Raw genomic sequence first — 27,840 nt, 5'->3', positions numbered from 1 at the left:
GATGATTTCTATCTTACAAGCGCATTCCACAGGCTGATTGTTTTCTAATAAACCCACACTTCCCAAGAGCAGACTGGAAACAAACCCTTGGGAATCATCTTTAGGAAATCCTCCTTTCACAAAACAGACTGGGCCTGTCCAATCGGGTGTGGAATCCCAATAGACTGTTGGGCAGAAAAGGCAACTCAGAGTGCAGAACCTTTTTTTTAAAAAAAAAGTAAAATATTTATTTATTTTTAAATGGCAGAAATCTTGAGATTGAAAAATGTTATTTTTTTGATGTGATGATTGTGTGATATCTGACATCTGCGGAAAAAAACACACTGCTTTCAGAAATTCTGCTTTCAGAAATTCTGCTTTCAGAAATGTATTACCTTGTTCAAATACAATATCTAAACCAACCATGCAGATAAACTAATTCATTTCAAAAAGAATATATAAATACAAGAAATAAAACCGTTTCACTCAGTTTCTATTGGTAAAGAATTTATAAAAACCTATAGTTTATTTTTTAAAAAATGAAATGGGATCCATTCTTTTAAAGAACAGGAACGCTTCCTATATATACAATGAATAACACACCAGTTAAAATTGTGGTTTTAAGGCTGCATCCTGACTGTACTGACTGAAGAATAAATCCCACTAAACTCACTGGGAAATGATTGTGAATACTGAACTCTTTAAAAATACATTTCTGAAGTCAATTTTACCAAACTAAAATATATTCAAATTTTTTGATACATATAATTCAATATTAACTCTATTGTTGAAACAATAAATCCAGTGAATTCATTAGAAAAAAAAAAAACTAAGTATATTTAGGTTCATGGTGCAGGCCAGTAGAATTTGCTACATAATAAATACTGAACTAACTTCAGCTGGACTATTAACCAGAGTAAAAATATTTTGATTTTGGAGTCATACAGTAATTTATGTTGCTCTTTCGATTTTCTATCTGCGTTAGCTTGGGGGGTTTCTTTCAGGAACTCTTTAATAGAGCTATCTTATGAGTAACTTTTCAAAAATAAATCCTGCATTTCACAGTGAGGAATTGCACCTAGTATATGGTTTTAAGGTTGCATCCTTGTGGATTGGTAAAAAGCATCGTTTAGGAAAGTGAAACAACACATTCAAGCTCTTGAAAAGGCAATCAATCAATCCTACCAATGCTAAATAATACATATGAAGTGATGGATGGAAATCCACCTATGAGCGTGTATATTGGACAGTGCTGTATTTTTGTTTTACTGTTGAGGACTTGCTTAAGGTTGAACCTGTGGGAAACACTTCCTGTGGGCTACTTTGGTTAAAGAATGAGTCAGAAATTAAAATCTGTTCCTGCCTCTCATTGTTAGGAAAAGTGCCTGCTTCAGCTGTGGCCCGTCTAACAGGAGTTGGTGTCACTACTCTCTCAGTTATTACTACATTCTGTCCTTCTGAAAGATTGGGGATGCTTACAGAAGCCTTTAAATCAGAGCTAGGCACAAGGACTCGCTCCCTTTCTCTTACAACAACATATTTTGAATCTGGGAGGTCTGGGAAGACACCAGCAGGTATTTCTAACATATCCTGCAAGCTAGAAGCAGGTGCAAGGACCCTTTCTGTCACTACCACATTCTCCTTAAACTGAGGGTCACGGATGACTGTTGACGGTACCGTCCCATATGTTGTTTCTGTCACTACAACATTGCTGCTGCTGCTGCTGCTAACCACAGGATCTGGGATTCGCTTCACTGGCTGCAGGTTAGACTTAGTTGTAACAGTTGACTCAGTTATTGTTTTCTCAGTCATTGTTTCTGAGCCAAAGCCTTTCACAGGTTCAGATAAGTTGTAGCCAGCCCCTGACGAATAGGTGTGTTCGGCATTCACTGCATGCTGCTGCTGTGAGTACTGCAAACCAGATCCATTCATTGCAGGATTAGTTGTATCTTTCTGGGTATGAGAACTGAACTGTTCTGCTTTTAGGTCTGTGTGTTTGCCAATGCAGATCTCAGCCAGAGTCTTAAATTTGTCTCCCAAGTCATCCAAAAAATGTTCATCAAAGTCACCGTCAATAAAGCTACAGCAGCCAACTGAACCATGAGGTGACTCGTGCTCTTCCTCCTGGGAGTAAATGAGTAGGCAATCTTTGGCAAGCTGCACTTCATCCTCATCAGCAAAAGCGTCAGCTTTCTAAAATGTGGAAGAAAAAAAAAGAGCACTCACATTTCAGAAGTTATCATTGTTTTAACCTAAAGCAGGGGTGTCCAACCTTGGCAATTTTAAGACTTGTGGACTTCAACTCTGGAGTTGAAGTCCACAAGTCTTAAAATTGCCAAGGTTGGACACCCCTGACCTAAAGTGTTTAGATCAGATTAGAGTTACATAATATTTTCATATTACAGTTGACATTCATACATTGAACACTTCAATCCAGAGCTATTTTATGTGGATGAAAAGAACAAGGATCACCACATTCATATTTTGGCAGCAGAAATCCAGAACAGTAGATTTAAAAAGATCAGCTTTACTCCCTTGCATTATTACCTCATAAGCTTTCCCTCTTTTCCCCCCTCAAGCAATCTTTTTAGATGAATTAATGATAGAACATATATTAAGTTGGTGATAGTGGCAGCTTTAGGACTGAATTATAGTAAATTTTATTTACTATCCTGAAATCATTGGCTCTACTTTTAATGCAGATGTTTTCAGTTTGCCATTTTTTCTCCTTGAAGTCCAGAAATTTGTGATCTATTTTGGAAAAGGCAATGTTTTCTACTAATCAAAAGATGAAGCAATATGTATGATTTTGTGATAATCCACAGTAATATTTTTTATTGTTTATATTATAGTATTGAGTTCATTAGTAACCCAGAGACTACTGGTAAATATATATCATGTAGATTCTTCTTCCTTCTTGTTCTCAGTTTATTTATTTTTTAAATGGCTTTTAAAGATTGTTTGAAATAAGGCAATATGGGAGAAAAAAAAGACAACTGATATATCATTAAGAGAAATATTGATAGTTGCAATCGCAACTAAATGTATTGTTATAAAAAAGAAATGAATGAAAGGGAATGAAGGCAGGATTTGTATATTTGTGTATATCAGGATTTGTCTGATATAATTATGCTGATTGCTCTCTGGAAATATGAAGAACTGTAACACTCTTGAAAATCCATGAAAGTGTCTTCCAGCATATACAGCAAAATATAAAGGGAAAATGCTCCTTCCAGCCCTAATTATCCTCCTGCTCCCAACTTCCTCAAAAGCATGCAAAACCAGGCTGTTTCAATCCCATTCTCCACCCTGGCCCACCCTTTCTCTATCTTCCCAAACAGATTTCTTAATGAAGCCAGCTGGACTCCCCAAGGAATTGGCTTGCAGTTCCCCAGATGAGAAGACGCCCCTCCCTGCAACAATACAGTCAAAATCTATAAATTCAACAAGATTAATAACACCCATGTGACTATATATTATCAAAGGATAGAAAGTGTTGATCAATAGAGTGAATTCAGAAAGTAGACTCTTTACCTCATTGAAGTAACCCCGTAAGAATTCTTCATTCATGATCATGCCAGTATCCATAGCTAAAGTTCTGCCAGCTCCTAACAGCATTGTCCCACCTGCTGTCAAGCCTGCCCCTGCGGCTGAGGCACCTGCAAATTCTCCCCCAGAAAGAAGAGCTTCTCGGTCTTCTCTCTGCCATCTCGTGATCGTGTTGTTGCTCATGTTCTGCTCCTTGATTGTAGAGGAGAAGCTGTTCCCTCCTCCTCCTGCTGCTGCTGCTGCTACTCCTGCTCCCACGGCTGATGTTCCAAAGCCCACATATTTTTCTGATCCAGAGGAAGTAAGGAGGTTCAGCATTGCCTAACATCAAAGGTGACAAATTAAAAAACAAAGTTGGGCTTTTTTGAAGGAGTAGCACTGAAATCATGACAAGAATAGCTTTGCTAGATTGCTAGGTGAATTTGCTATTGGCATGGTTTGGTACTTACTTAGAGAAAAGGGAAAAGCTTATAATACACCAGCAGAAAATCCAGGGTTCTAAACTGTGGCTACCATGTAGGACTGCATTACTATTTTATGATTGTATTACTAATATGTAGTAGGACTGTATTGCCATGATCCTTGACATCTTTCCTACAGTATTACCTACTCCTGTTGGTATCTTATCACTATCACTTTGCTGGTTGCATTTTATGATTTATGATTGTATCATATGATTTATCATTTTGTTGCTTGTATGTATACTGAGAGCTTATGCACTGGAGACAAATTCCTTGTGTGTCCAATCACACCTGGTCAATCAAGAATAGTCTATATTGTGTGTTCCTGTCAAGACCCTTCTAAAAGCACGTTTGGAGAATAGCAGACGGAAACAAATGTGGAAAAGCAGAGCTTTTTGAAGGTAGTCCAGAAAAAAAAAGAGAGAATTATTTCCTCCCATGCTGCTTATCTGTTGATATGAAACCCATAGGGCATTCTTATACATCATGATTCAGTAGTAAGATGGATTTGACTTGAGTTCCCAGTGAGTGTGATTATGGCTGCAATCTAAATCCAGTGATTTAAATGGGACTTTGGTCATATTTATGATTACCAGGCCTGGGAAATTCACATTGCTCTAGATGAGTACATTTTTCAATCTTGGCAACCTTAAGATTCTAGCTGAGGAATTCTGGGAGTTGAAGTCCATACATCTTAAAGATGCTGACTTTGAAACACTGCCCTAGATGCATTAATCCTTTTAATGTCCTCTTCCCATTCCCAAGGAATGGGAAACAATATACCTTATCTTCAGGTGCTGCTCCTTCACTGTTCCAGTTACGCAACATTTCTTCACTGTTGTCAGGTATAGCTACAAATCCTTTTCCACCTCCTGATCCAAAGCCCGATCCAAAGCCACAGGCCAGCAGTAAGAGAGGCACGACTGCAAAGGAAACACAATGCAACAGTGAGCAACAAAGATCAAATGCTAGGATAAAAAATATTGAGCGCATCTGCAATCTGATCCATCTCAAACATTTCACAATCAGAACAAAATTATTAAAACTTTCCAGGAGAGATGAGTCACCTACACAATGATAAACAGGCAACTTTCCAGCTCAGCCGTGAACTTTCTTTTCTACCAACTCAACAGTTTTTAACATTCCAATGAGAGCACAGCATCAAGCACTATCAGAAAGAAAGTTCTATTTTTTTTAGCTTGCTTGTTTTTAGGTGAGTTTTATATATTCAGGTTTGTGCACATTCCAGAATGATAAGATATAGAATATGTTGCTAGGTGTAAAAACAAGTACTTTGAAGCATTAACATTTTCAAAAAATAAATAAATATATCTATATTTACTACTAGCAAGATTGGGTCAGGCCTGAGTGTGTATATACTTAAGCACATTCTGCCCTAACCTGACCTATGGAAGTTTGGAAGCTTCTTAGCTGCCAGTATGGGTTTCTTAAGAAGAAAGCAATGGAGAATTTGAGCAACAATCAAAGTGAGAGCGGAACACCAGCTCCTAAACAGAGAGGAAGAACAAGAAAAAAAAAACCCACTCCACCACCCTAACATTTTTATGTCCTTTTAAATGCTTCATTCCACATTATATGCAACAAATAAAAATTGGATTTCTATTTATTGTGGGAGAAATTAATTATGGCTGGATAATGTCTACAGTTTTTCTTTTTCAAACGAAGTAAAAGATTTGCAAGCTCTCATATGAAGAGGCCCTTGTTTCAGAGTTCTGCTTAGTGCCAATCATGCTTCTAGACCAGGGGTGTCCAACCTTGGCAACTTTAAGGCCTGTGGGCTTTAACTCCGATAATTCCCCAGCCAGCATAGTGAATTCTGGGAGTTGAAGTCCCTGAGTCTTAAAGTTGTCAAAGTTGGACAGCCTTGCTCTCAACAGTAGAGCAGGTTGGACACCATGCTCTAGAGCAGGGTGTCCAACCTTGGCAACTTTAAGCCTGGAGGACTTCAACTCCCAGAATTCCCCAGCCAGCAAAGCTGGCTGGGGAATTCTGGAAGTTGAAGTCCTCCAGGCTTAAAGTTGCCAAGGTTGGACACCCCTGCTCTAGACATTATGAAATAATATTAAATGCTTACGTAGTAGCAGCAAAAATGCCAAGATCATCAGTGCAACTGCAGAGGGTCCCAGAAAAAGAGAGGAGCTGATAATTCTACTCTGGCAACCAGTGCCATCCTTGCAATCACAAACGTCCACCTCCAGTACTTGTTGGTCAGGACAGCTCAAGCCTTGGTTATCTTTTATTAAAATAGGAATTCTGTATGTGTCAGGTGTCACATCCTGTAGTATAAGCTGAGCTCTGGACCCTTTGCAGGAAAGAAGAAAAACAATAGCAACAATGTTCAGTAAGGAAAGGACTTAAATCAGAAGTCTTGCTATCTTTGGTTCTGATAGTCAAAGCAGCCTCGCCCAATCTTACAACTCCCAGGATTCCTGGTCATTGATAGGAATTCTGGGAGCTGATTTAAAGCACAGCCAAATTAGGAGATGCTACTTTAAAAGAAGTATTCTTATTAGGAGAAAACTATATATTTCCATAGTCTGTAATTACTGCACAATGTTTTGGAAAAATGAACATTCTGAACAAAGCAACAATTATCTGGGACATTGACATATTACTTGATAATCCAACCACCACAATATATTTATCATAGTTCAATCTATTGAAGGGAACTCAGGTAATCACGAGAAGAAAAGATTTCCTAGCTGTGGAGCTTGAAGGTTTTGGGCTGCCCTCATAAGCCTACTTCTGTTTTATTTTGCAACTGGTACTAAACATGTTGCCCCATTTCATTCATATATACCACAAACAATTGCTCAACTTGTTTGCAATTGAATCTGGTCTAATTTACAATGAAGCAGCACTATTAATATTTCTCCCCTGACTTTGACTGCCAATGCTTGAAACCAAGAATTGAAGCAGGAACCAAGCCATAAGCTCTACTCTCCTAAAATCTGTAGCTTCAGGGCTATTCCAATCTCTATAAAATGTGGCATGACTCATACTTACCATCTATATGGCCAATTCTCCATTTGTCTGACATTCTTTCAGGTTCATCAATGATCATGAAAGTGAAAGGACCACCATTTGGATGTCTATCTCGATCCTCAACAGTGATATTAATATACTTTGTATCAGTACAAACAGTTGTTTTTTGAGTCACAAGAATTGGGCAGTGATCATTCTTGTCTTCAATCTGAATAACGATGGTACCCGTAGCTGTTTTTGGAGGATAGTCTGCAAAGCACAGAAAACATATCCATTTTTATACAAACTACTGTTTAATTAGAAATTTGTTTGCTTCTTTAAACATGTACAAGATTTTAAATATGAACCCAGTGGTTGATTTATGAGAAGTTTACAATTCACTAGATTGCATAGTTGAATTGAATGTAAAATACAATTCATACTCATGAAAATTTTGGAGGTTACTGTTATACAGGTAGTCTTCGAACCTATGACTGTAATGGAGCCTGCTAATGGTGATACCCGTTAAGTGAGACAGTGTTCCTCAATAGACTTTGCTTAACATTTATAAGGGTGAATGACCACAGGGTGCTTCAGCCACTGTAGGTTTGAAACAGGGTTGTATGTAGTTTTTTTTTTTTTTTTTTTTTGGGGGGGGGTTGTTGTAACCTCAAATGACTGTTAAGTGGCTGATCATATCTCAAGGATTACCTGCAGTGTTACTTCCCTCTTGCAGTCTCAGAATCAGACAATTATTCAAAAACCCAGAGCCTCAGATTGGATTCTGGTCAATGTTAGTTTTGTAGCTCTCACTGTACAGTGTAATGCACAAGCTTTACTACATCCTCTGCTCCTGCATCCACTTAGTACTAAGAACGCACCAGATATTCCAGATAACATAAAAGGTGTATGATTGCATTATGGATTTATTCAAAGAGAAAAGTACCTAGGCATTCTAATAAGCAGAATATTGTGATTCTGATTGTGCATGATACGTAAAACCAATCTGCTGTGGCGGCAGGGAAGGGGTTCACCAGGGAAGGGGTTCACCATGCAGTGGCAGAGGACCAATAAATTCCAAATCTGCCTTGGTTATAAGACAGCAGTTATTCTGCCAGCATCCTTTCCTCTTTTGTGGACAGCAGCATAGATGGAGAGTGGGATCTATATTTTTCTCAATCATTTTCTGCACCTATTTAGAAATCTGCATATTCACCAAGAATGGAAAGAAAGAAAGCTCTTAAAAGAAATGGAGAGCTTGAAGAAATCTCATATTGAAAATCACTCAGTACGATTTCTCTGCAGGCAGCTGGAAAAGAAAATTGCCCTACATTAAATCTCTCTTCTGATTTTGAGTCTAAGGTAACCAGGTTGAAGTAAATTACTCAAAACTAATTTGTAGTTTTTCTGGGTTACCAGAACCTAATCTTGATGCAGAAATGACCACATTTCTGGTTTAGCATGTTTGGATGTTGTATAATCTTAATCCTATTTGTTCATCTAAACAGGATCCTAGATCATTAGTTTGGCTGTGGTTTGATGAAATTGAGACCAACACCAATTTCTTCAGAGTAGGAATATTGGGTTTTTTTCATGCTTTCTCTATTCCACTTGCTGGCATTTTGCCAAAGCTTTTTGACCCCCAAAGATCTTACAAGTCTTGGTAATTAAGAACCATTATAAAGTACAACAAAAATATTCACTACGTACCAGTACTTATGGCCAAAATTGTTGCAGTGTAAGTACCATTGATGACATAGGTTGATTCATAGTCTAGGATTTTACGTAGTCTGATTTCAGCTGTTTTAGCATTTATTATCAACCAGTTTGCAATATCACTTCCTTTAGCATACCTGTATAAATTTTAAACATATGTGAAAGTAAGCATACAAACCTAAGATTAAGCATACATATGGAAATATATACTTCTTAGGAGACATACAAACTTTTAAAACATCTACATACTATATTTCTATTCATAGTTAATAAATAACAGTCAAATAATTGTTAAATACATCAATATTAACAGTCACATTTTAATACATTTATTCTTGGTGTATTTCTAGGTGTGCCCTGTTCAAATCTCTAGCCAATCCACATGGAAAACCAGAAGTTGGCCCAATAAATCATTTCTGAGTTGTTCTTTTGCGCTAATTCTAATTTGTTCAACAATGTGCAAAACCATACTTTAGGATGACATGTAAATATTAATGTTTCCACTATTTATTTATCAATCATATTTATATGCTGCCCATTTCACAAGAAGCAACTCTGGAAGACCATATAAATATGGATATACCTACATCATATTGATACTGTATGTTTATTATCCAAAGCAGTCACTGCAAAGACATTTAAAACAAAAAGCACTGGGAAGCATAAGGCATAAATTGCACCTCTCTTTTCAGCATAAAGGATGAGAAATGTTAGTAGTGATAGTAGTAAACATGATAGTAGTGAAACTATGTGACTGGCATATTGAAAACATATAGGAACAGAATGTTCTCTTTCTACAGTAACTCTTGACTATTGTGAGCTGCCAGAGTCACTGGAAGTTGAGAGGCCTGTAAGTTTACTAATAAATAAACAAACAAGCAAACAAACAAACAAAAAGACTTACGTGATGCGTTGTGCTATTTTTTGTGTGTCTTCATCATAAGCTTGAAAGCTTCCAATAATCTGGTTTATTTTCATTGTTTCAGTTGTCTTAATCACTAATGTTTGGGGCTTAAATACAGGGCCTTCCCTCACATTTTCCACATTAATTTTGACAGAAATTGGTTTTACTTGGGAAACTTGATTAATAATTGATTTGTGATATGCTGCTTTGTTAGAAACTACTATCTTCAGGTCCATTGTCCTCAATTCTTCGTAATTTATTTCCTGAAGAAGAATGAAAAAAAGAAAACCATAATTTAGAATGTAATTTCAATTTACCGACTTGCATATCATTCTGGACTCTTGGTGGAAGTTTACTATTGCAACTTCAATATTATTTGCTATGAAATATCATTGAAAATCCATTCAGAGTCAAGAGTCCTATCAATAAAAAAGAGCAGAAAAGACTCTTGAGTTTTCATGTCACTGTATCAAATGGAGATCAAGGCACAGAAGAGAGCAAAGCATATCTAGATCATAGGTTAAAAAACAGATACATCAAGCAATTGAGTTAGGAACCTCTATTCACCCTTATTCTTTGGCATAAGAAAACAGGACTCTCAACCTCTTGTTAACTGACTCATATTGATAATGGTTATTAAAAACTGATGTTATATTATCTCACAATTTTAAAGTAAAACAAATTTACTTTACAGATTTGTAGTAGAATTTGTGGATCAGAAAATGAACTGTTTAAATTATTGTGAAGTATAAGAATCTGAATTAATGGGTGCTGTTTGTGGGTATGTATTGTAGGTAGGCATGTTTTATGTGCAAAAAATTCTACCATACTATAAAATCTCATCATAATAGAAACAGGGCAGAGATGTGGTTACAATGAAATTATACCAATCTGTGAAGAATACTCATACAGAACACATCAGCTTGCCATTGTGCTGTATGCTGTCATTGTTCTCTTTTGCTAGGTACTCTTACTGGATTGAGGTCAATGTGGCAAGCGTACTGCCTCTTCCCCTCCACTAACCTTAATCAGAGTAAGAATTCCTTGGTTGGTTTGTGAATCTGTTTCTATACGGAAGTAGCCTCCTTCATTGCCAGACACAATCGTAAAGTTTGCCAGCCAGTTATCAGTAAATTGTTCATCGACATCAAAGACGTCCAGGCGCATGATTTCCACATTAGCTATATTTTCCTTTACACTTCCTTCATACTGTAAATAAAGAATTTTTTTATAATAATGCATCTTTCTGATCATAATTGAAGAAACCCACCCAAATAACCGCACACTTTTTACTCACCACAGTCCTGTTAAGTTTAGGGATGTTGTCATTAACATCCAGAATCTTGATCTGTAGACTAGTCACTTGAGCATTTCCACGTTCTTCTCCATCACAATCTTTTGCTTCCACAACCAAGGAATAACTATTACGTATCTGCAGAAAATTAAAATAGCATGGAAGTTAGGATATATAAAAACAATGTCTAAGCAAAAAGTGGAATGCCACCCCTATGGCTGAAAAAGAATTGTGCCACTGACCTGGAGAACTTTAAAGAGTGAGTGGGACCCAATATCACCCCAGAGATTGCTGAATTACAACTACCAGTATCTGTAACTTCTGGCCACATTTGGAGGCCACATATTTCCCATTCTTTTTTTTGAAAGCTCATCAAAATATTCAAAATATTCTGAACTATAGTGGTGAAAAGCAAAAGATTAAAAAGCAGAAGGTCAGAGAAACAAAGACGCAAATGTGTAAGCCATGTACACATTGTGGTTCTCATCAAAAGATAAGGACATTTTCTTTTTCTAACCCTCTGATTTTTTTTTTTTAAAAAGGCTCACAACCATATTGAGACTTTGCAGGAGAGTCACAATACAAGCATATCACAAAAGACTATGTATTTCATAAACATTCAATATACTCATAAGAGCCTAGGTCGAGCCAAAATGAAACAAGGTTTTGGAAAAATATACAAATATTAGATTATGCATGTGTGTTTACGCATATATATCCTTAAATATGTATTTTATTTATTAGGTTTACAAACCAATGACTAAAAATTATTACTTTAAGCCAACTTATAGCGCAGATAGTCAGTTAAAATCTACTGCAGGTCTCACGAGGAAGAATCCTGTTTCAGATACTCATGCTGAGCTTCAAAGTTGAGATTCAAAGATCAATTGGGTCTGGACATAAATATCAAAGGAATCCTCTGAAAATTTGACTAAGTGAATCCTATCCAGTTTAGCTTATATTAATGATTATGTTCTACTCAGTTGCCCATCTTTTGTGAACTATTATTACCTTCAAATACAAATAGGTAGTTCTCAACTTACAGCCATAGTTGAGCCCAACATTTTTGTTGCTATGCAAGGCAGTTATTAAGTGACTTGTGTCCCATTTTATGGTCTTTGTTTGTTAAGCAAATCACTGCAATTGTTAAGTGAATCATGCAGTCCTTAAGCGAATCTGGCTTCACCCATTGACTTTGTCAGGGGTTGGCTGGGAAGATTACAAATGGTAATCACATGACCCCAGAACAGTGCAACTGTCTTTTTTAAGCACTGTTGTAATTTGGAACGGTCACCAAATAAAAGGCTGTAAATCGAGGATTACCAGTATTAATACGATGGATTGGCTTATTAACAGTTTCTGTATCTTTTAATTATTTATTTGTAAGCTGAAGGTAAGATAGTGAGTGACATTTAGTTTACTGGGAATGACCAAGAAGGCAACCGCAACTTCTCCTTTTACACACAGCATACCCAATTTCCAGAACTGGAAGATAATCCGGGCCAGGAAGAGAAGAAGGCGATTGATGGAGAATGGTTGCTCCTCTCGTTTCATAAAGGAATTTTCATGAAACCTTAATACCTTCCATCCTTCTACCAACTCAATAAGAAACTAGATAAATAAGAAACCCTTATGAGAGACAGAAAATACCTCTCTGTCAAGCTGGAATGTTGCTGTCCGGACTTCGCCTGTTGCTTTGTTAATGACAAATGCATTAAGATCATTAGGTTCTTGGGAAATAATCCTAAAAGCAATTTTGGAGTTGAATGTATTGGGCTCATCTGCGTCAGTTGCATTTATCTTCAGTACAAGAGTACCTAAGAAGAGTAAGCATTTTACAAGGATATATCAAACGGCAACAACTAAGAGTGCACATTTTCTTCCTGACCACTCTAGCTGTCCTGCTTTTAACACCATGGGCACATACCATTTTTGAAGGCACACAGAAGCAAATTCATCTAATGTAATCTCAGCTTCTGAATAGCCCTCAACTTACGACCACAACTGAGCCCAAAATTTCTATGCTAAGTGAGACATTTACTAAGTGAATTCCCCCCCCCCCATTTTACAACCTATTTTGCCATAGGTGTTAAGTGAATAACTGCAGTTGTTAAGTTAGTGACATGGTTGATAAGTGAATCTGGCTTTCCCATTGACTTTGCTTGTCATAAGGCCACCAAAGAGAATCATTTGAACCCGGGATATTGCAACCATCGTAAATATGATGCCAAGCATCCAAATTTTGATTACTGCAATAGTCACAAGTATGAAAAAAAATGTCACAAGTCACTTTTTCAATGCTGTTATTACTTTGAATGAACTATTGTGAGTTGAGGACTACCTGTATTGGTGTGATGCATGCCACTGCAAGTTCCTAAATGAAAAGCAGGTTATATAAACCCAAACAAGTATTCAGTGGCAGAATAGGCACACTAGATGCATGGAAAGGAAAGGTATATTTATGTCATCCCAATAATAGAGGAGGTGCTGCTAAAAGCATCACCATAGAAATTTATCCTAAGCAGCAATTTACCTCAGCCCCTATCCTCAGATTGTTATGGTTCTCCCCAAATCCACTACAAGATTTTGCCTTTTTAATTACTATATAGTAAGGAGAACAAGGTTAAGGGTAAGGTAAGTACATGTAGTCTCTACTCCATACTAATTTGAAACTAACGTAAAACTAAAACCAAGATTTTTTGGCTCCTAGACCTTATATTTTGACTGTCAATAAAGCACTGATTCTCAACTATTTAATTATGTTTTCTAATGTCCTACCTCAACAATACTATAAAACAACAATCTGTGATATTTCTACTCTACTGCAATACTGTAATCAATAAAATATTTATCTGTGACAAGGGCACAGAGGCAATAGGAGGGAAGGAATGGATTCAAAATAATTGTATAGGGAAAAGAGTAGGAATGCTGAGTCAGAATGAAAATGTACATAAAAGTCTAGAACGTACCCACTTCACATAATTCTTCAACAGAACCACTGAAGCTTGTTTGTGAAAACACTGGGCTATTGTCATTTACATCCAGAACTTTAATCCGCAGATCCAGTGGCCTTTCCAGATTTTCACCTCTTTGATTAATTGCATAGCCCCTCAGCTGAAAGAATATTAATGAGAAGTCCACATGATTGATTTCATTCAATTCATTCAATTAACAGAAAAATAGAAATAATTATCACTGAATTATACTGCTCACTTTTTTCCATTGGCACATTAAGAAAAATAAATTTCTATAAACACAAAAATCAAGAGCTGAAAACAGATATGAATCGATCACTTTCATCTGCTTACATGTAACATTGGGGTTTGTTCCCGATCGACTATTCCAGTTATATTCAATTCTCCAGTTTTCCCATTAATCACAAACAAACCATATGGTGGCTCTGTGACTCCTGTGCCAGAAATGGTGTAAGTAATAATTACTCCTTTTTCAACATCTTTGTCAGACCGAATCTATATGGAATAGGAGAAAAGAAGTAATATTTATTGTTTGTCTCTGCAACTTAAAACAAATGTTTTAATCTTTAAAAAAGATAAAGATTTATGTTATTTTAATGTGTGTGTGTGTGTGCGCGTGTGCAAAACTTTTTATTCTGTGAATGTAACATTCTGAGAAACTCTAGAAAAACGGTGTTTTTCTTCTGGACCATTCCAATCTATCTACTTCAAAGTTGGTCCAACAATTTCCAGGAATGTAAATCTTCCGGAAGAAGTGGTTTGCATTGCTCTGGATATGGCGTACTTAATTACAGAATCAATGAATTATACAAATATCAAAATGATTTAATTCCGTACCCAAGCCACGTGTTTGTATGAATTAGCCTTTATAAACTTAAAATAGACAATACTTTCAGAGGTAGGCAGAAATTTAAAACCATATTAAATAGATCTAACCAGCAAACAAAAGTCACAGCTCATCCTCCAACAGATGGATCATTATATGTATGTAGAAAAAATGTCCACTAAACTAAATGGAGAATGGAAAGAATCTTATGGAACCTCCTTTGTGCATGTGTAGAACAGATGGTCTCAATAGAAATAGTATATAAATTTGTCTATGTGCTGATGTTCTCTTGTAGTCCACTATCCAGGATCTAGCTAATAATAAAATATATAATCTAGCTAAATAATTGCATTTCTGATTCTCATACGGGTAGGCAAAAGTCTTTTTAATTAATCCTTGATTTTGTCAGGTAGGGGAGAAAAAGGCAAATATATTGGACCCCTTTCATAAGATTACTGTATTATAATTTAGCTATACTAAATAATAATTATTGCTATTTTGATTTTTTTCCAATGATAAATCCAAATTGTACAACTGATATTATATGGTCGTTTCTATCCAGCATAGAAGGATAGAATTGCAACTCCAGTCCAGGTTGAGGAAAACTATTAAGGACAAAATGAAAGACATATTTGTTTCCAAGCCTGACTTACCTTAGCAATTGGGTTCTTACGGGAATTGTCACGTTCTTCCCAGATCACGGCAGGTGGAACAATCCATTCTCGCTTTTGCCTGATTAAGCTCTTCTGATGGAGTACTTGCTCATGCCTTCCACCAAGAATCTGTGAGGAAATTCAGTTTTATTTGCAACAATAAATGTAAGTTAATGTAATGTAAGTTTTCTTATTGCCATACTGTCAAACCATTTTAAATGCATGTTCTTATTTAGTATAAATACCCTAGTGGGATTTGTAACAGAAAATACATGGCATGCTTCAATATAAGCAACAACACAATATTTATATAACAAGGGCTGTCATTATTTCTGATACAATATGTATGCTCTGAAAAACCATAAGCACTTATAGGAAGGAAAAATTCTTGTTGATCCTATGGTACTGTTCATCTTTCAACAAGGAAATTGTAAAAAATATTGTTTTAATCTATGGTTTCTGCAACATTTTACGTTATTTGCTATATATCACAAAGGTGCTTTTTCAAAAAGCAACTGGACTTTCTGGTTTTTCTTTTAAGATGTTTGGCTTTTTATCCAAGAAGCTTCTTCAGCTCTGACTGGATGATGGGGAATGGAAGGATTTATACTCCTTGCATACAGCTAGTCATTTGTAAGGAGTATAAATCCCTCAATTCCCCACCACCCAGTCAGAGCTGAAGAAGCTTCTTGGATAAAAAGTCAAACAACTTAAAAGAAAAACTAGAATGTCCAGGTACCTCTTCAAAAAGCACATTTCCTGGATGACTGAGAATCTCCATTGACATTCTATAATATCACATATACACTTGGCAACTGTTGGAAATAAATTACTTAGAACATTTTGCCTAAATCTTAAAAAACCTTCTTAGTAATATACAGAAATATACACAGAAAACCCCTTAATATTGATAGTCTCTTACCTCTAAATGAAGTCCATTTCCAAAGATTACATAACTCTGCAATAAACAGACACAGCAATTAAAAATATAACTGGCCTCCCAATATAAACCACTAAGAAAATTAGCACAGCAATATTTTGGAATCAGTGAAATTCAGTTAAAATAGTACACATTACTCCACCCAGACAATATTAAGCATAGTTAAACTATTTTTTAAATAACAAAACAGATGCATATTTAAAACCAAATAAGCAGGTTTTCACATTTAATATGGTCAAAAAATGGAAGTACACTGTGGAATTTCATAGACGTTGATACAAATGAAACCTGAACACAGTTAAATCAACATTAATGCGTCAATGTTGTTAGAGTTGCATTTTAGGTAAGTGTTAATAGAACAGAGAAAGCAAATACAACTTTTCAAACAGGATCCAGGCATGTAGTAATGCCCCTTTCCTGTTGAAACAAAACTTGAAATTGATTAATTAGATTAACATTTTAGTATCTAAGATTATGTAGCCATCTCTATTCTTTAAATAGTGGCTTACCACATGTAGTCAAACACAATTAATAATTGTGTCAAACACAATTAAGGTATCATTAATAAGATGATCAAGAAATGTCAGTTTGGTATTCATTCAGCACACCTTTAAAAAAGCTATTTGGTTTAATTTGCTTTTTAGTTAAGATCTTCAGTTTAACTAAGCTTTTATTAAATTGTGAACAAAGAACAACATTGTGCTAAGGAAATTAAAAGTATACACAATGTTTATCTGGGAAATTGCCAGCCATTAATACGGAATATAATTATTGTAATATAAATTATTGTCTTTCAAATCTTGGGAAATTCTCAAAATTATTTCTAGTCTAGGGAAGGTTTCTATTTTAGGGTGGATTTCTTTAGTTTTAGCGATAAATGCATTTTCTTTTCCCATGTCAAAGCCTGTCATGGCCTGATATGATTCATGTCTCTGTCAGAAGGACGCAGGTATAAACCATAGTTTCTTGAGGAAGTGCTCTATGTGTATGACACAGTTGTTATACATAAATAGAACATTATGGACTCCTTTACAATCTCTCAGATATTGAAACACATTAACTAGACTTGGGATCTAAATCTATAGCTCTGTTTCTCTCAATCTTAGTGGCTTTAATATGTATTGACTTCAATTCCCCAAATTGCTACCTGGGGAATTCTGGCAACTGAAGTTGCCCATCTTAATGTTGCCAAGTTTGAGAAACTCTAGAACAAGCAATTTATATCAGGCTATTGAACTCTGTATTAAAATCAATATTTATCACCTGAATCAATTTTCTTTGATAATGCCCATTGTTTAAAATATTTTGGAACAAGGCCAACTGTTCCAATTCTCCTTCATCACAGCATCCCTCATTCTAGAAAGTTGAGACTGACACCTAAATCCTCTTTGTTTTTACAGTCAAGTTTCTGTACAGGAGAAAAATATTTAAGTAGATACAATGAACACATTTCTTTGTAAATATTAAACTGAACAACTTCAGGCCAATAAGAAACTGCTGTTTTGTCCTGTCTCTTAAACCAGCAGTCCCCAAACTTTCCGACTCCATGGACTGTCAGTGGGGAGGGGCGGAAGCGGGGGAGGGGAAAAGATGGTTTCATGTGTGCACCTGCTGCTTGTGCAAATGGAGCTTCACCTGGTTCCCAACAGACCACAGAATGGTATCAGGCCACAGATTGGGGACCCCTGTCTTAAACTGTTACTGGCTTTCAGAAGATGGACCCCACCACTAAGCAACAATACAAGGATTGTTGCAGGGAACAAAAAAGTAAACTTCCTCACATGTACCACCCAAATATATTAATATTCTGCATGTCCTCAGCTGGTATTATTTGCTTAGAAAGATATAGGGATCAATATAGCTTCAGTCATGCCAACCAAGAGGCATGACCTCAGGTCCCTTCAAAACAACCAGCAAGGTGGGGGCCATTTTGAACTTGGGAGAGACTTCATTCCCGGGTACAGCTATGTTACAGCTCTGGGGTCAGTGCTTACATGAAGGTACCCAGAGCACATCCTGCCAAATAAATTGGTGAGGTAGATACTGCAGGAAAGATGTTCTCGAAAATGAGCACATTATTTGGGCTTTCCAATCAAATAAGAAACAACAATGTATACAAGAATTCTTTCTCCTAGTACTCCAGGTCCTTCTACTTAAGAGTTCGATATGAGTTCAGTTAAGCATTCACCCAGTTTGTGCCTTTTGGATTTATAGAATTCTAGTTTCATCCACTATTTCTAGGGCTTGCACATGGAAGATTTTTCTGACCACTGCCATGCTTTGGAGGTTATTAGCACGCCAATTATAAAATTACAGAGGTATTTTGAGCTCTGTGTTTTTATTTACACCTAGTCCAGATTTTGATAATAGAATCAGTAGAGCTGAAATAACTTTCTCTGTGTTGCAAATATAGTTCCAATCCCTAAATAGCATTCTTCTATGTGCAGATGTGATACTCCCACTTAAGGGAAAGTAGAGATAAGAATGCACTTTTCCCTTGTTAATATATCCTAGTTATATTCAATTCTGAAACTTAAGAGTGTATTTGCAATGAATCATGTAGCTATGCATCACTGAACCCAATGAACTCCCTATAGTTGATGTTGCAACTAAAATTCCTTTGGGCATTCAGACTATTTTACTGGGACTGAACACTCAATTTTTCTACAAGGCACCAGGCTGGAAAAGGTGATATCATTATTTCTGCAATGCATGGAAGTCATAGATGTTGCTGAACTCAGTCAACTGATTCATCGCAAATACCTCTTAAACTAACTTTCTTCAGTGTGGTGTTCTTCAAATACAGTGTGTGAAAACTCAGTTTTCATTGGTTAGAAGCCTTGAGGAAGTTTGTCTAAAGCGTAGAGCTGAAAAAGTTCAGGTTGCCAAAGAATAGTGGGAAAGATTCAGGTTTCTGTATCTGCTATTACCTAGAGCTCATTCACAATTCTGCCAAAAAAATTGCTTTAAGTGGCTTACAAATAAAATAACAAAATAGTTTATGGAGGTACAATTAAAAAATAATACGACTAAATATAATATAATAATATGACTAAAAAAAATCAATAAATTCCACTGATGAACAAATATAACCAATACAGTATGCTCAAAATGGTTAAAAATATAGTACTCATAATTTCTTTGGAGCTTAGGGAGACTTCTATACTTCACCAAGACAAAAACATATACTACCATAATTAAACATAAGGAAAATGATCATGTATGAAAGATAGCCACCTTCAAAGGAAAAGTAAGTAGAACAAAGTCAAATTGCATTGGTGCATCTATGTGAATACATTAATTGGCTAGAAGTTATCTTCAAAAACAGAAGGACGAAAATTTAACTTGATTCAATTAATGATTAAAATTAATTTCCTGAGATATTTAGCCTATTCTGAAAATTGATGCCGCATCTACTTATAGACACAAACCATTTTCTTTTCACAAAAGATTTACTTACGTGTGTCCCAAACATACTTGCATAGAGACCCAGAAATGACCCAGAAATCCAGGCCAATGATCCATAAACCTATGCATGATTACTTTGTGGCAAGGCCCTTGAATGCAATGGTTCTTACTTTGAAGTAGCATGCATATGGACATATTTATCTAGCCCAATTTCCTTTATGTAAGGTGGCAACTATATATGCATTATTTAATAGCAGTGAAAAGATGGCACAAATGGAAAACAGAATACAAAACAAAACAAGTTAGAAGAGGGAAACTGACACTAAAAAGAAATAATACATTTGCACCTTCAGTTTAAAATTCCCCACTCATCATTTGGTTTTTCTATTCCAGTTGGTTCTGAAGACAAAGTTTGCAATACAAGAAAAAACATGCCTTGCTTATTTATATCCAGTGATAAGCTTTAGTATGGATTATACAAGAAAAATCTGGGGCTCAAGCATGAGAGGAGGAAGTATATTTAGATTAAGGTGGAGTTCTGTTCCTTCAGGAGTATTATGGAAAAATATTCTTTATCCCAAACAAAATTTATCATCCTCCAATCTAACAAGGCTGGCAAAGACAATATAATGAAACTAGCCAAGTTTGAACTCGGAGAGAAAAATCTGGACTTCTGTATTTTGTTTTCCAATTTGTAACATTAACAGATTACCATAATTGGAAGGAAGGTCATCTAGTCCAAACCCCACACCCAAACAGGAGACCCTACACTATTTCTGAAAGATGGCAGTCCACTCTCTTTTTGAAAGCTTCCAGTGATAAAGCTCCCACAACTTCTGAAGGCAAAAAAAAACCACCTTGAATCTAAAATAAGTTTTCTACTAGCTTCTTTACCTATTAAGTAATGAGGAAAATTTTTGATAAAGAGACAGTACATCTTAAAGGCAACTGAATTTTATACTGAAGACACAATGGACTAAAAATATGTCATTTTTCCATTAAAATCCTACCCATTCTCTCTTTTTTCCTATTTTTTTACCCTTTTAGAAACAAATATAGTTAACTCTATCTTTCCCCCCCAACAAAATTAAAAGCCATTTATAAGGAGGAGAGGCTTTCAATAACAAAAAGTTAAAACAGAGTAATACATAGTTTAACTTTTAAGTAAAAACTTTAATTTTGCTTATAAAATTAATTTTATAATTAATTTTACTTATAATATTAATTTTGCTTATAAAAACATGCAAGGAATACAAGAACTAGCAAGATGGTTCTGTCACTCTATCTCCATTTCCATGGCTCTTGCTTTTCAAAATGAAGCAAAAAGCTTCGTCTGTATGTAGAAGGCTCCCTGAGTAATGCTGAATCTGGATTTCAACATTATGCAAAATACCTTCACAACTGGTTCCCCATTTCAGATATTACTCTAAATTAAAATGAACAAGGAAACCAAGATGGGAAAGCATCTACAGGATGATCACTCTACCTCTACACTCCTTAATGCTGAAGTTAGACTGAAAATATCTGAAGTTGCATTTCAAGACTTTCAAAGGCCTTCTGAAATTTAGCATCCATCTGGTCTAATATCTATTTTATGAAGGTGGCTAGACAGATGCTTTGAGTTAGTTCACTAATACTTTTGTTGCCCCTCAAATAACCTTCAGAAATATTACTCTTTATTGCATTTTATTTAGCTGCCATGACCAATATCCCTGACAGAGCTGATTCTCCATTAATTCAACAGATTCACTTTAAATTCCTTTTAAGGAAAAAGTTGACACCATACCCTATTGTAGTGCATTCCAAAAATTCTATTTTGTGTAGAGAAGCATTCCTTTCTGTCTCTCCTGAATTTACTATCAGTCAGTTTCACAGAAAGAGTGAAAATTCTAGTAATGTGAGAAGGAGAAACTGTAATAAGAAGCCATTTTCCTCCACATTGTACATGGTTTTATATACTCCTCCCAGAATTATTGAGAGTTGGGTGGCATGCAACTTAAATTATTAGCTACCTTGATCTGTTCCATTCACTGTATTGGATTATAATATATCCCATTATTTTTTGGTAAAGCTCTGCTAGCGTACTAAAAATATTTTAGATGTCTTGGAAGGTTCAAAATTAGGCAGGCACTGTTTTTTCTTAATAAAGTGAGTTTCCTCATAAAGGAGTTATCCAACTGCCTTTTTCTAAATCTTTTGTTGTTCCTCTTGTTTTGGGATTCTCTGAAAACAATTCTCTGAATTTTATTTGTAACTTCTGCATTAAATTTGCTTGTTTTGCTTACAAACAATGAAATTCTGTGTTATTTATTTAAGTTATACTGCCCGATTCATGATTGCGACTTTGGGCATCTTACAACAGTTAAAAACACAACAATGAAAAACAACAACCCATAACTAGCAGTCAAGGTATATGCAAGTATTCATAATGAAATCTCAATAGGAAATCCTCATAAGTTTTTTAAAAAGATTGGATGCTTTCAGTCAGCTAACTGAAAAATCTAGATTACTTTCAGAGTCTGAAACAATAAGGCGATTTTCTTTGGTAAAATTTTGGTCTTTCTACCTAAATATATAAAAGACTGGCAAGCACAGAATAAAAAGAAAAAGAGGGGGGAATCAAAAATTGGTGACTTGTCACCAAATTTTGTCTTTCCTAACTTTTAATGCCCTGGACACTTTAAAAAATTTAATTGCCAAGGTTGAGAAACACTGATCTAAGCTAATCTTTCTGGGACAGCCTCATCCAGATATACTGGGCATGAAGGCCAAGATTTTAGAAGCTGAAGTCCAAAATCTGAATGGCACTCAGTGGGCAAAGGTTGATCAAAACAACGCTGAAGGAAGCATAATATTTCTTTGAAAATGCCTGCTGTTTGAAAGATGGGGAAATTCTACTTGTCAACATAAATGAAGTATTATGTCTCTTTCCCTGGGGATGGAGATGTTACCACAACAGCAGATAACAGGTAATGAACCTGTCTGCACCTTATGATCATGGAACGTTTTGTCACCAATTACCTTTACAACTGTCTAGTAATTCTGCCAAAAATATTATTTTAACAGGTTTTATTGGCTGCCATCCCATACAGAACTCTCTTAATCACAACAGCAGGTCTGTCAGACCAGCAGCCTGCTTTCCCCCCTCAGCGGGTGGATAGAAACCTTCAAAAACTGCCAAGAGGAAGCAAAAACAGCGGCCTCCTATAAAGAGGAAGGCTAGGGTTAATTCTGCTTCCAATATATGTGTATACATACATACACAGGTGTTACATCAACATATAACACACATATTCTACCCTTCCTCAGAATTATCTCACCTTATTTATAAATATTATTTCATTCCAAATGTCACATTCCACCTACCCCCCTTCTAATATTACTCTTTGGCCTATTTTGCATGTCCCCCCCCCCATTAGTTGCTTGTACATGACCACATCCCACAGGACCCAAGCAAGAGATTACTTATCACAGGTCAGTCTAAGTCCAGGACTATACAGGTGTATTGGAACTGCTACTCCAACAACCATGCCACAGAAGATTGCGGGAATCCTCTTCCCCAGTCATCAGAGGGCACCAGATCCCAGGGCAGCCTGACAGCCTTTGTAGAAGGGGGAATTTTAGCAGGCAATTCAAAGGTTGGAAATTTGGTGGGCAATTTCTCTCCTCATCCTCAGAGCAAGGAACAATCTTTCTCTAGAGCAGTGTTTTTCAATCTCCAAAAAGTTAAGTTGTGTTAAGTTGTGTACAACCAATATGCCAGCTGGGGAATTCTGGGCTTTAAATATCTTAAAAGTTGTTGAGGTTAAGAAACAGAGCTCCAGAACTTCCTGAACTATTCCTGCCTTCTTTATTCAAATCTAAATTGTCCTTCTAAAGGAAAACGATTAAAATGTAAGCAGAACTCGAACCTACAAGCCAGAAATTTCCAGATTCCTCCTCCAAACCAACCACTGGACAAGCCAGTCGAGATTTAAGGCCAGTTGCTTCCAAGAAAAGCGCACATATACTACATATAAAATGGCAGCCTCAACAAGTTTCTCGCAATACCAAACACCTCCAGATCTTCACACGACTTTCTCTTCCCCGAGAGGCACTTAAAAAAAAACCAAAACCCAACACCCAACCTCTTTCCACACTGCGATAAGCGCGATTAGCATCTCGAGTGAACCTCCTGAGTTTCCGGCGCTGGGTTCGCAGGGCGTGGCGCGGCTGTTCGGGTGAAAGAGGAGCCACTGTGCCGACCGGCGCCCCCCATTCTCCCGCAGCGGAGAGCGCACCGGTTCCTGACCCCCAAACTCAGGGTCTCTCTGTCGCTCCTTTCCTTTCCTCAGCGGGAATTTCCCCTTCCCAAGAGCCGGAACGAGTTGACCGTCGGGAGCAACAGGTGGGCTTCCAAACTCACCGAGAGTATCCACAGGCCGAGGTATCCAGCCATGGTGCAGTCCCCGTCCTGAACTTTTCGCGCCGTGAACTCCGGGTCGGCGGCAGCAGCAGCAGCAGCAGCAATCCTTTCCGCTCACCTCTCCGGAAGGGAAATAGGGACTCCGCTTGGAGCGCCTGGACTCTTGGCGACGGCTTAACCCAACCCCTTCCCTGCGGGTGGGGAGTAATGAAAACAGGGCTGGTTACCAGCGGCGGCGGCCGCGGGGAGGGAGGGGGAGAGGAGGAAGAGCAACAGCCGAAGGGCGGAGAATACCGGTCTTGGAAGGCTACACCAGGTGGGTGCGGGAGCCCCGCCCGCCATTTGAGTCAGGTTTCTGCGGGACTGGAAAGGGCGCCGGGGGGCGGGGGGTGTTTGTTGTTGACTTTTGCCTTTTGGGACGAAAGGGCTGCAGAAGGCGCCCCTTTTTTTGGATGTCAAGGCGAGGTTTCATTGCAACCTGAGTTACTTTTGCTCCAGCAGGACCTGTTGCTGCCTCATGGCAGCCAACTCTCCCTTTTCCTCTTCCTCGATTGTTGGGGGCAAGTATGCTGACTCTGTAAAACTGCTTAGGCCAGGGGTCCCCAACCTTGGCAACTTTAAATCTGGAGGACTTCAATTCCCAGAATTCACCAGCCAGAATTCTGGGAGTTGAAGTCCTCCAGGCTTAAAGTTGACAAAGTTGGAGACCCCTGGCTTAGAGTGGGCCTCATAAATTTTACAGTGATGGGACTCATAAATTTTTTACTACCGGTTCTGTGGGTGTGGCTTGGTGGGCGTGGTATTCCCTCCCCACTCCTGGGGGAAGGATACTGCAAAATCCCTATTCTCTCCTCACCCCACTAACCTGCTTTCCTGCTCCATTCTCCTATACAAGGCAACAAAAGAAGACCCAGCCAATCATCTGGGACTCAGGAGGCAGAGAATAGATGGGGCCGGGGCCAGTCAGGGGCGGTATTTGCCAGTTCTCTGAACTACTCAAAAGTTCTGCTACCAGTTCTCCAGAACTGGTCAGAACCTGCTGAATACCACCTCTGGCTATAAACCACTGTGAAGTAGTATATAAGTCTAAGTGCTATTGCTATCTTGCTATACTCTTGTCCTGGAGGAATTCCCAATCGCTTCCCTTCCCTGTCCTCAATTGCCTTGAATTCCAGCTCTATAGGGAGTTTGGAGTAGTCTTACTGCTTTATGTAGATTTATCTGCTTGACTTTAACATAGTCTCTTACTTGTCTCTCTCTCTTTGTTTGGTGGATACCACGCAGTAGCTTCTTTGTCAGATTATAGATGTTGTTTGGGTGAGCTATGTTTTGTAGTACCGGCTGCGGCTTACGAAGGTTCACACTTGTGGGCGATGGCAAAATTGTTTTGCTTTCCCTTAGTGGGTTGCTACTTCATCAGAGCAGGAATGATTAGAGCAGGAATGAATCTTTTAAGTATTTCATTTAAGCTTGTGGTTGTCATAAATTCAGGGCCTGGATTAAGGTACTTTGCAGGTCAAAAGAGGTGCACTTTCGGTCAGTGGATGCTTGTCAAAGTAATTTGTTCTTAATGGCAAAGTGTAAGGTACCCGTAGCTGCTTTAGGTTTGCTGCTAATAAATTCCCTTGAATGAGTTGTGAGTGGAAAATATTTCTCTTTTCACTCTCTGCCTGCCACAGTTGAATATTAAAGTTTTCCTTCCTTAATTGCCTTTTTATCTCTTGATAGTAACACTTTCTTTACTGAATGGTGTTTTCTCTGCCCAGTTAATGGTTTCCTCCCCTAAAGTATAATTCAGACCAATTTCTGTAGGAAAGCTGTTTCAGTCTATTGACCAAGGTGAATGCCTGCCTAATTTCAACCCAATTATGTATTCTAATACAGGGGTCCTCAACCACCGGGCCGCGGACTGGTCCCGGTCCGTGGAGCACTCTGTACCGGGCCGCAAAGAAAAAAAATGGCGGCTTTCTTCGCCTTTGGTGAATGCTGCTGGGATCGGGGATCAAGGACACAAATGAGAGAAGGGGAGGGAGGAAGCAACCGAAGCCTGTCCTGCTCTCTGGCTCAGCGGCTTGGTTTCCTCCCGCCTCGTTCCTCTCTCAGTCGCTCTCTCGCCGCTCCACCAGCCCAGGAAGAAACTGCTTCAAAGAAGCCGGGGGTGGGGGTGGCTTTTCCTGTCGCCGCAGCGCCTCCGAGCGCCCGTTTACCCCACCCCGCCTGCCCGCGCGCACTTCAATTCAGTGCTCCGTTCTGCCTGCCTGCCTGTTTGGTTGTTTGGGAGCAGCTTCGGCTGAGAATAATAACTATTCGCCTCTTTTTGTCAGCCAAAGCTGCTCCGAAACAAAGGCAGGCAGGCAGGCAGAACGGAGCACTGTGGATTGAAGCGCGGGCGGGTGGCGGGTGGGGTGGGGTAAATGGGCGCTCGGAGGCGCTGCGGCGACAGGAAAAGCCACCCCGCTTCTTTGAATCAGTTTCTTCCTGGGCTGGTGGAGCAGCGAGAGAGCGACTGAGAGAGAACGAGGCAGACACCTGAGGGAGGGAGGGAGACACCTGAGGGATGGGGCTGAGGGAGGCAGGGCCGAGGCGCTCCCTGAACTTGGTGGTTTGGTGGCAGACGTTTTATTACCCGACTAGGTAACAACATCAGATGTTACCTAGTCAGGTAATGAAACGTCTGCAAGCAAACCACCAAACTCGGATTCTCTCCCGCCCCCCGGTCCTTGAAAAGGTGTTTGTGCTTGAAACTGGTCCCTGGCACAAAAAAGGTTGGGGACCACTGTTCTAATAGATCTTAAGTTCATCCAGTAAGGCATGTTTTGTTACTAATACCTGCTCCTGTTGTAAGGACAAACAGAAGTGAAACTATAACAGAATAATAGAGTTGGAAGGTACCTTGGATGTCTTCTTGTCCAATCCCCTGGACTAGAAGATCTATACCATTCCAGACAAGTTACTGTCCAGTTTCTTCTTAAAAGCCTCCAGTGATGGAGCACCCACGATTTCTGAAGGCAAAGCTATTCTACTGGTCTCTTTAGTTCTAGGTTGCTTCTCTCCTTGATTATGATCAAGTGATCATGATCAAAGTGGTCTGAAAACAAGGGGGAGGTTTAGAAAGATAAGTTTTTTAAAAAAATGCATTCTAGACTTGGGCTTTTGTTCCTTTTTTACCTGACACCGGTGATAAAATCTCATGTCCAAAAAGGGTTTGCACATCATACAAACCAAAGAGTACATTCAAATATATATATTGATGGCAATTATACTGTTGGCAAATAAATTTGTACATGCAGTTACATGAATGCATTTCTGTAGAATACACTTGAAGATATCCTTGTTATGATTATGGTACTGGTACATACAAAGTTGGTACAATTAGTGTGGGGAACTGACAGGTGGGCAAACACATTTTTGCAGGCCAAAAAAATAAGATATATCGAGACTTAAATAGCTGCTGGATGAATAAAATTAAAAAGTGTTGGACAAAAAACCCTACAAAAAACCAAAAAGTTTATATTCTATATTCAAAGTCATAAAAGGGCTACAATATCAGAGGTTCAAAAATCCAGTTGATGGATCACGGCGCAAAGGGATAATCTGAACTCTGTTGCCATCAAAAAGTTATTTGGAATTATATAGCCAAGATACAGGAACCCTAGTTTATCTAGGTTTAGAACATACATTACACGAAGCCGAAGCCATGCAAACCACAATGATGTAATGGGATTTTTGAACCCATCTGTAAATC

The 27,840-nt window shown here is 38.0% G+C and overlaps 1 protein-coding gene across 1 annotated transcript; it reads right to left on the bottom strand.

Moving 5' to 3' along the window:
• Positions 1-210: 210 nt before the first annotated feature.
• Positions 211-24,343, bottom strand: DSG2 (desmoglein 2). Its single transcript, XM_026670376.2, has 15 exons — positions 24,096-24,343; positions 16,265-16,300; positions 15,343-15,471; positions 14,197-14,358; positions 13,858-14,002; positions 12,539-12,705; positions 10,892-11,026; positions 10,618-10,803; positions 9,595-9,857; positions 8,685-8,827; positions 7,017-7,244; positions 6,085-6,312; positions 4,773-4,912; positions 3,514-3,849; positions 211-2,172 (listed from the first exon to the last, which is right to left on the bottom strand). The coding sequence occupies exons 1-15, from the start codon at positions 24,126-24,128 to the stop codon at positions 1,207-1,209; spliced, it is 3,297 nt and encodes a 1,098-aa protein (XP_026526161.1). The 5' UTR covers positions 24,129-24,343; the 3' UTR covers positions 211-1,206.
• Positions 24,344-27,840: the final 3,497 nt, after the last annotated feature.

The sequence above is a fragment of the Notechis scutatus genome, chromosome 3 (assembly GCF_049901735.1).
Source record: "Notechis scutatus isolate UNSWTSFEM ecotype Mainland chromosome 3, rNotScu1.2, whole genome shotgun sequence".
Classification (NCBI taxonomy): Eukaryota; Metazoa; Chordata; class Lepidosauria; order Squamata; family Elapidae; genus Notechis; species Notechis scutatus.
The sequence above is the reverse complement of the archived record's forward strand: the minus strand, read 5'-3'. Positions and strand labels throughout refer to the sequence as shown.

Excerpts from the sequence above, each read along its gene's own strand:
- DSG2 (XM_026670376.2), bottom strand. The coding sequence starts at position 24,128 with ATGGCTGGATACCTCGGCCTGTGGATACTCTCG. Across the intron at positions 11,027-12,538 it reads CATTCCAGCTTGACAGAGAG|ATACGTAATAGTTATTCCTT; the intron begins GTATTTTCTGTC and ends AATTTTCTGCAG. Across the intron at positions 6,313-7,016 it reads GAGAATTGGCCATATAGATG|GGTCCAGAGCTCAGCTTATA; the intron begins GTAAGTATGAGT and ends TTTCCTGCAAAG.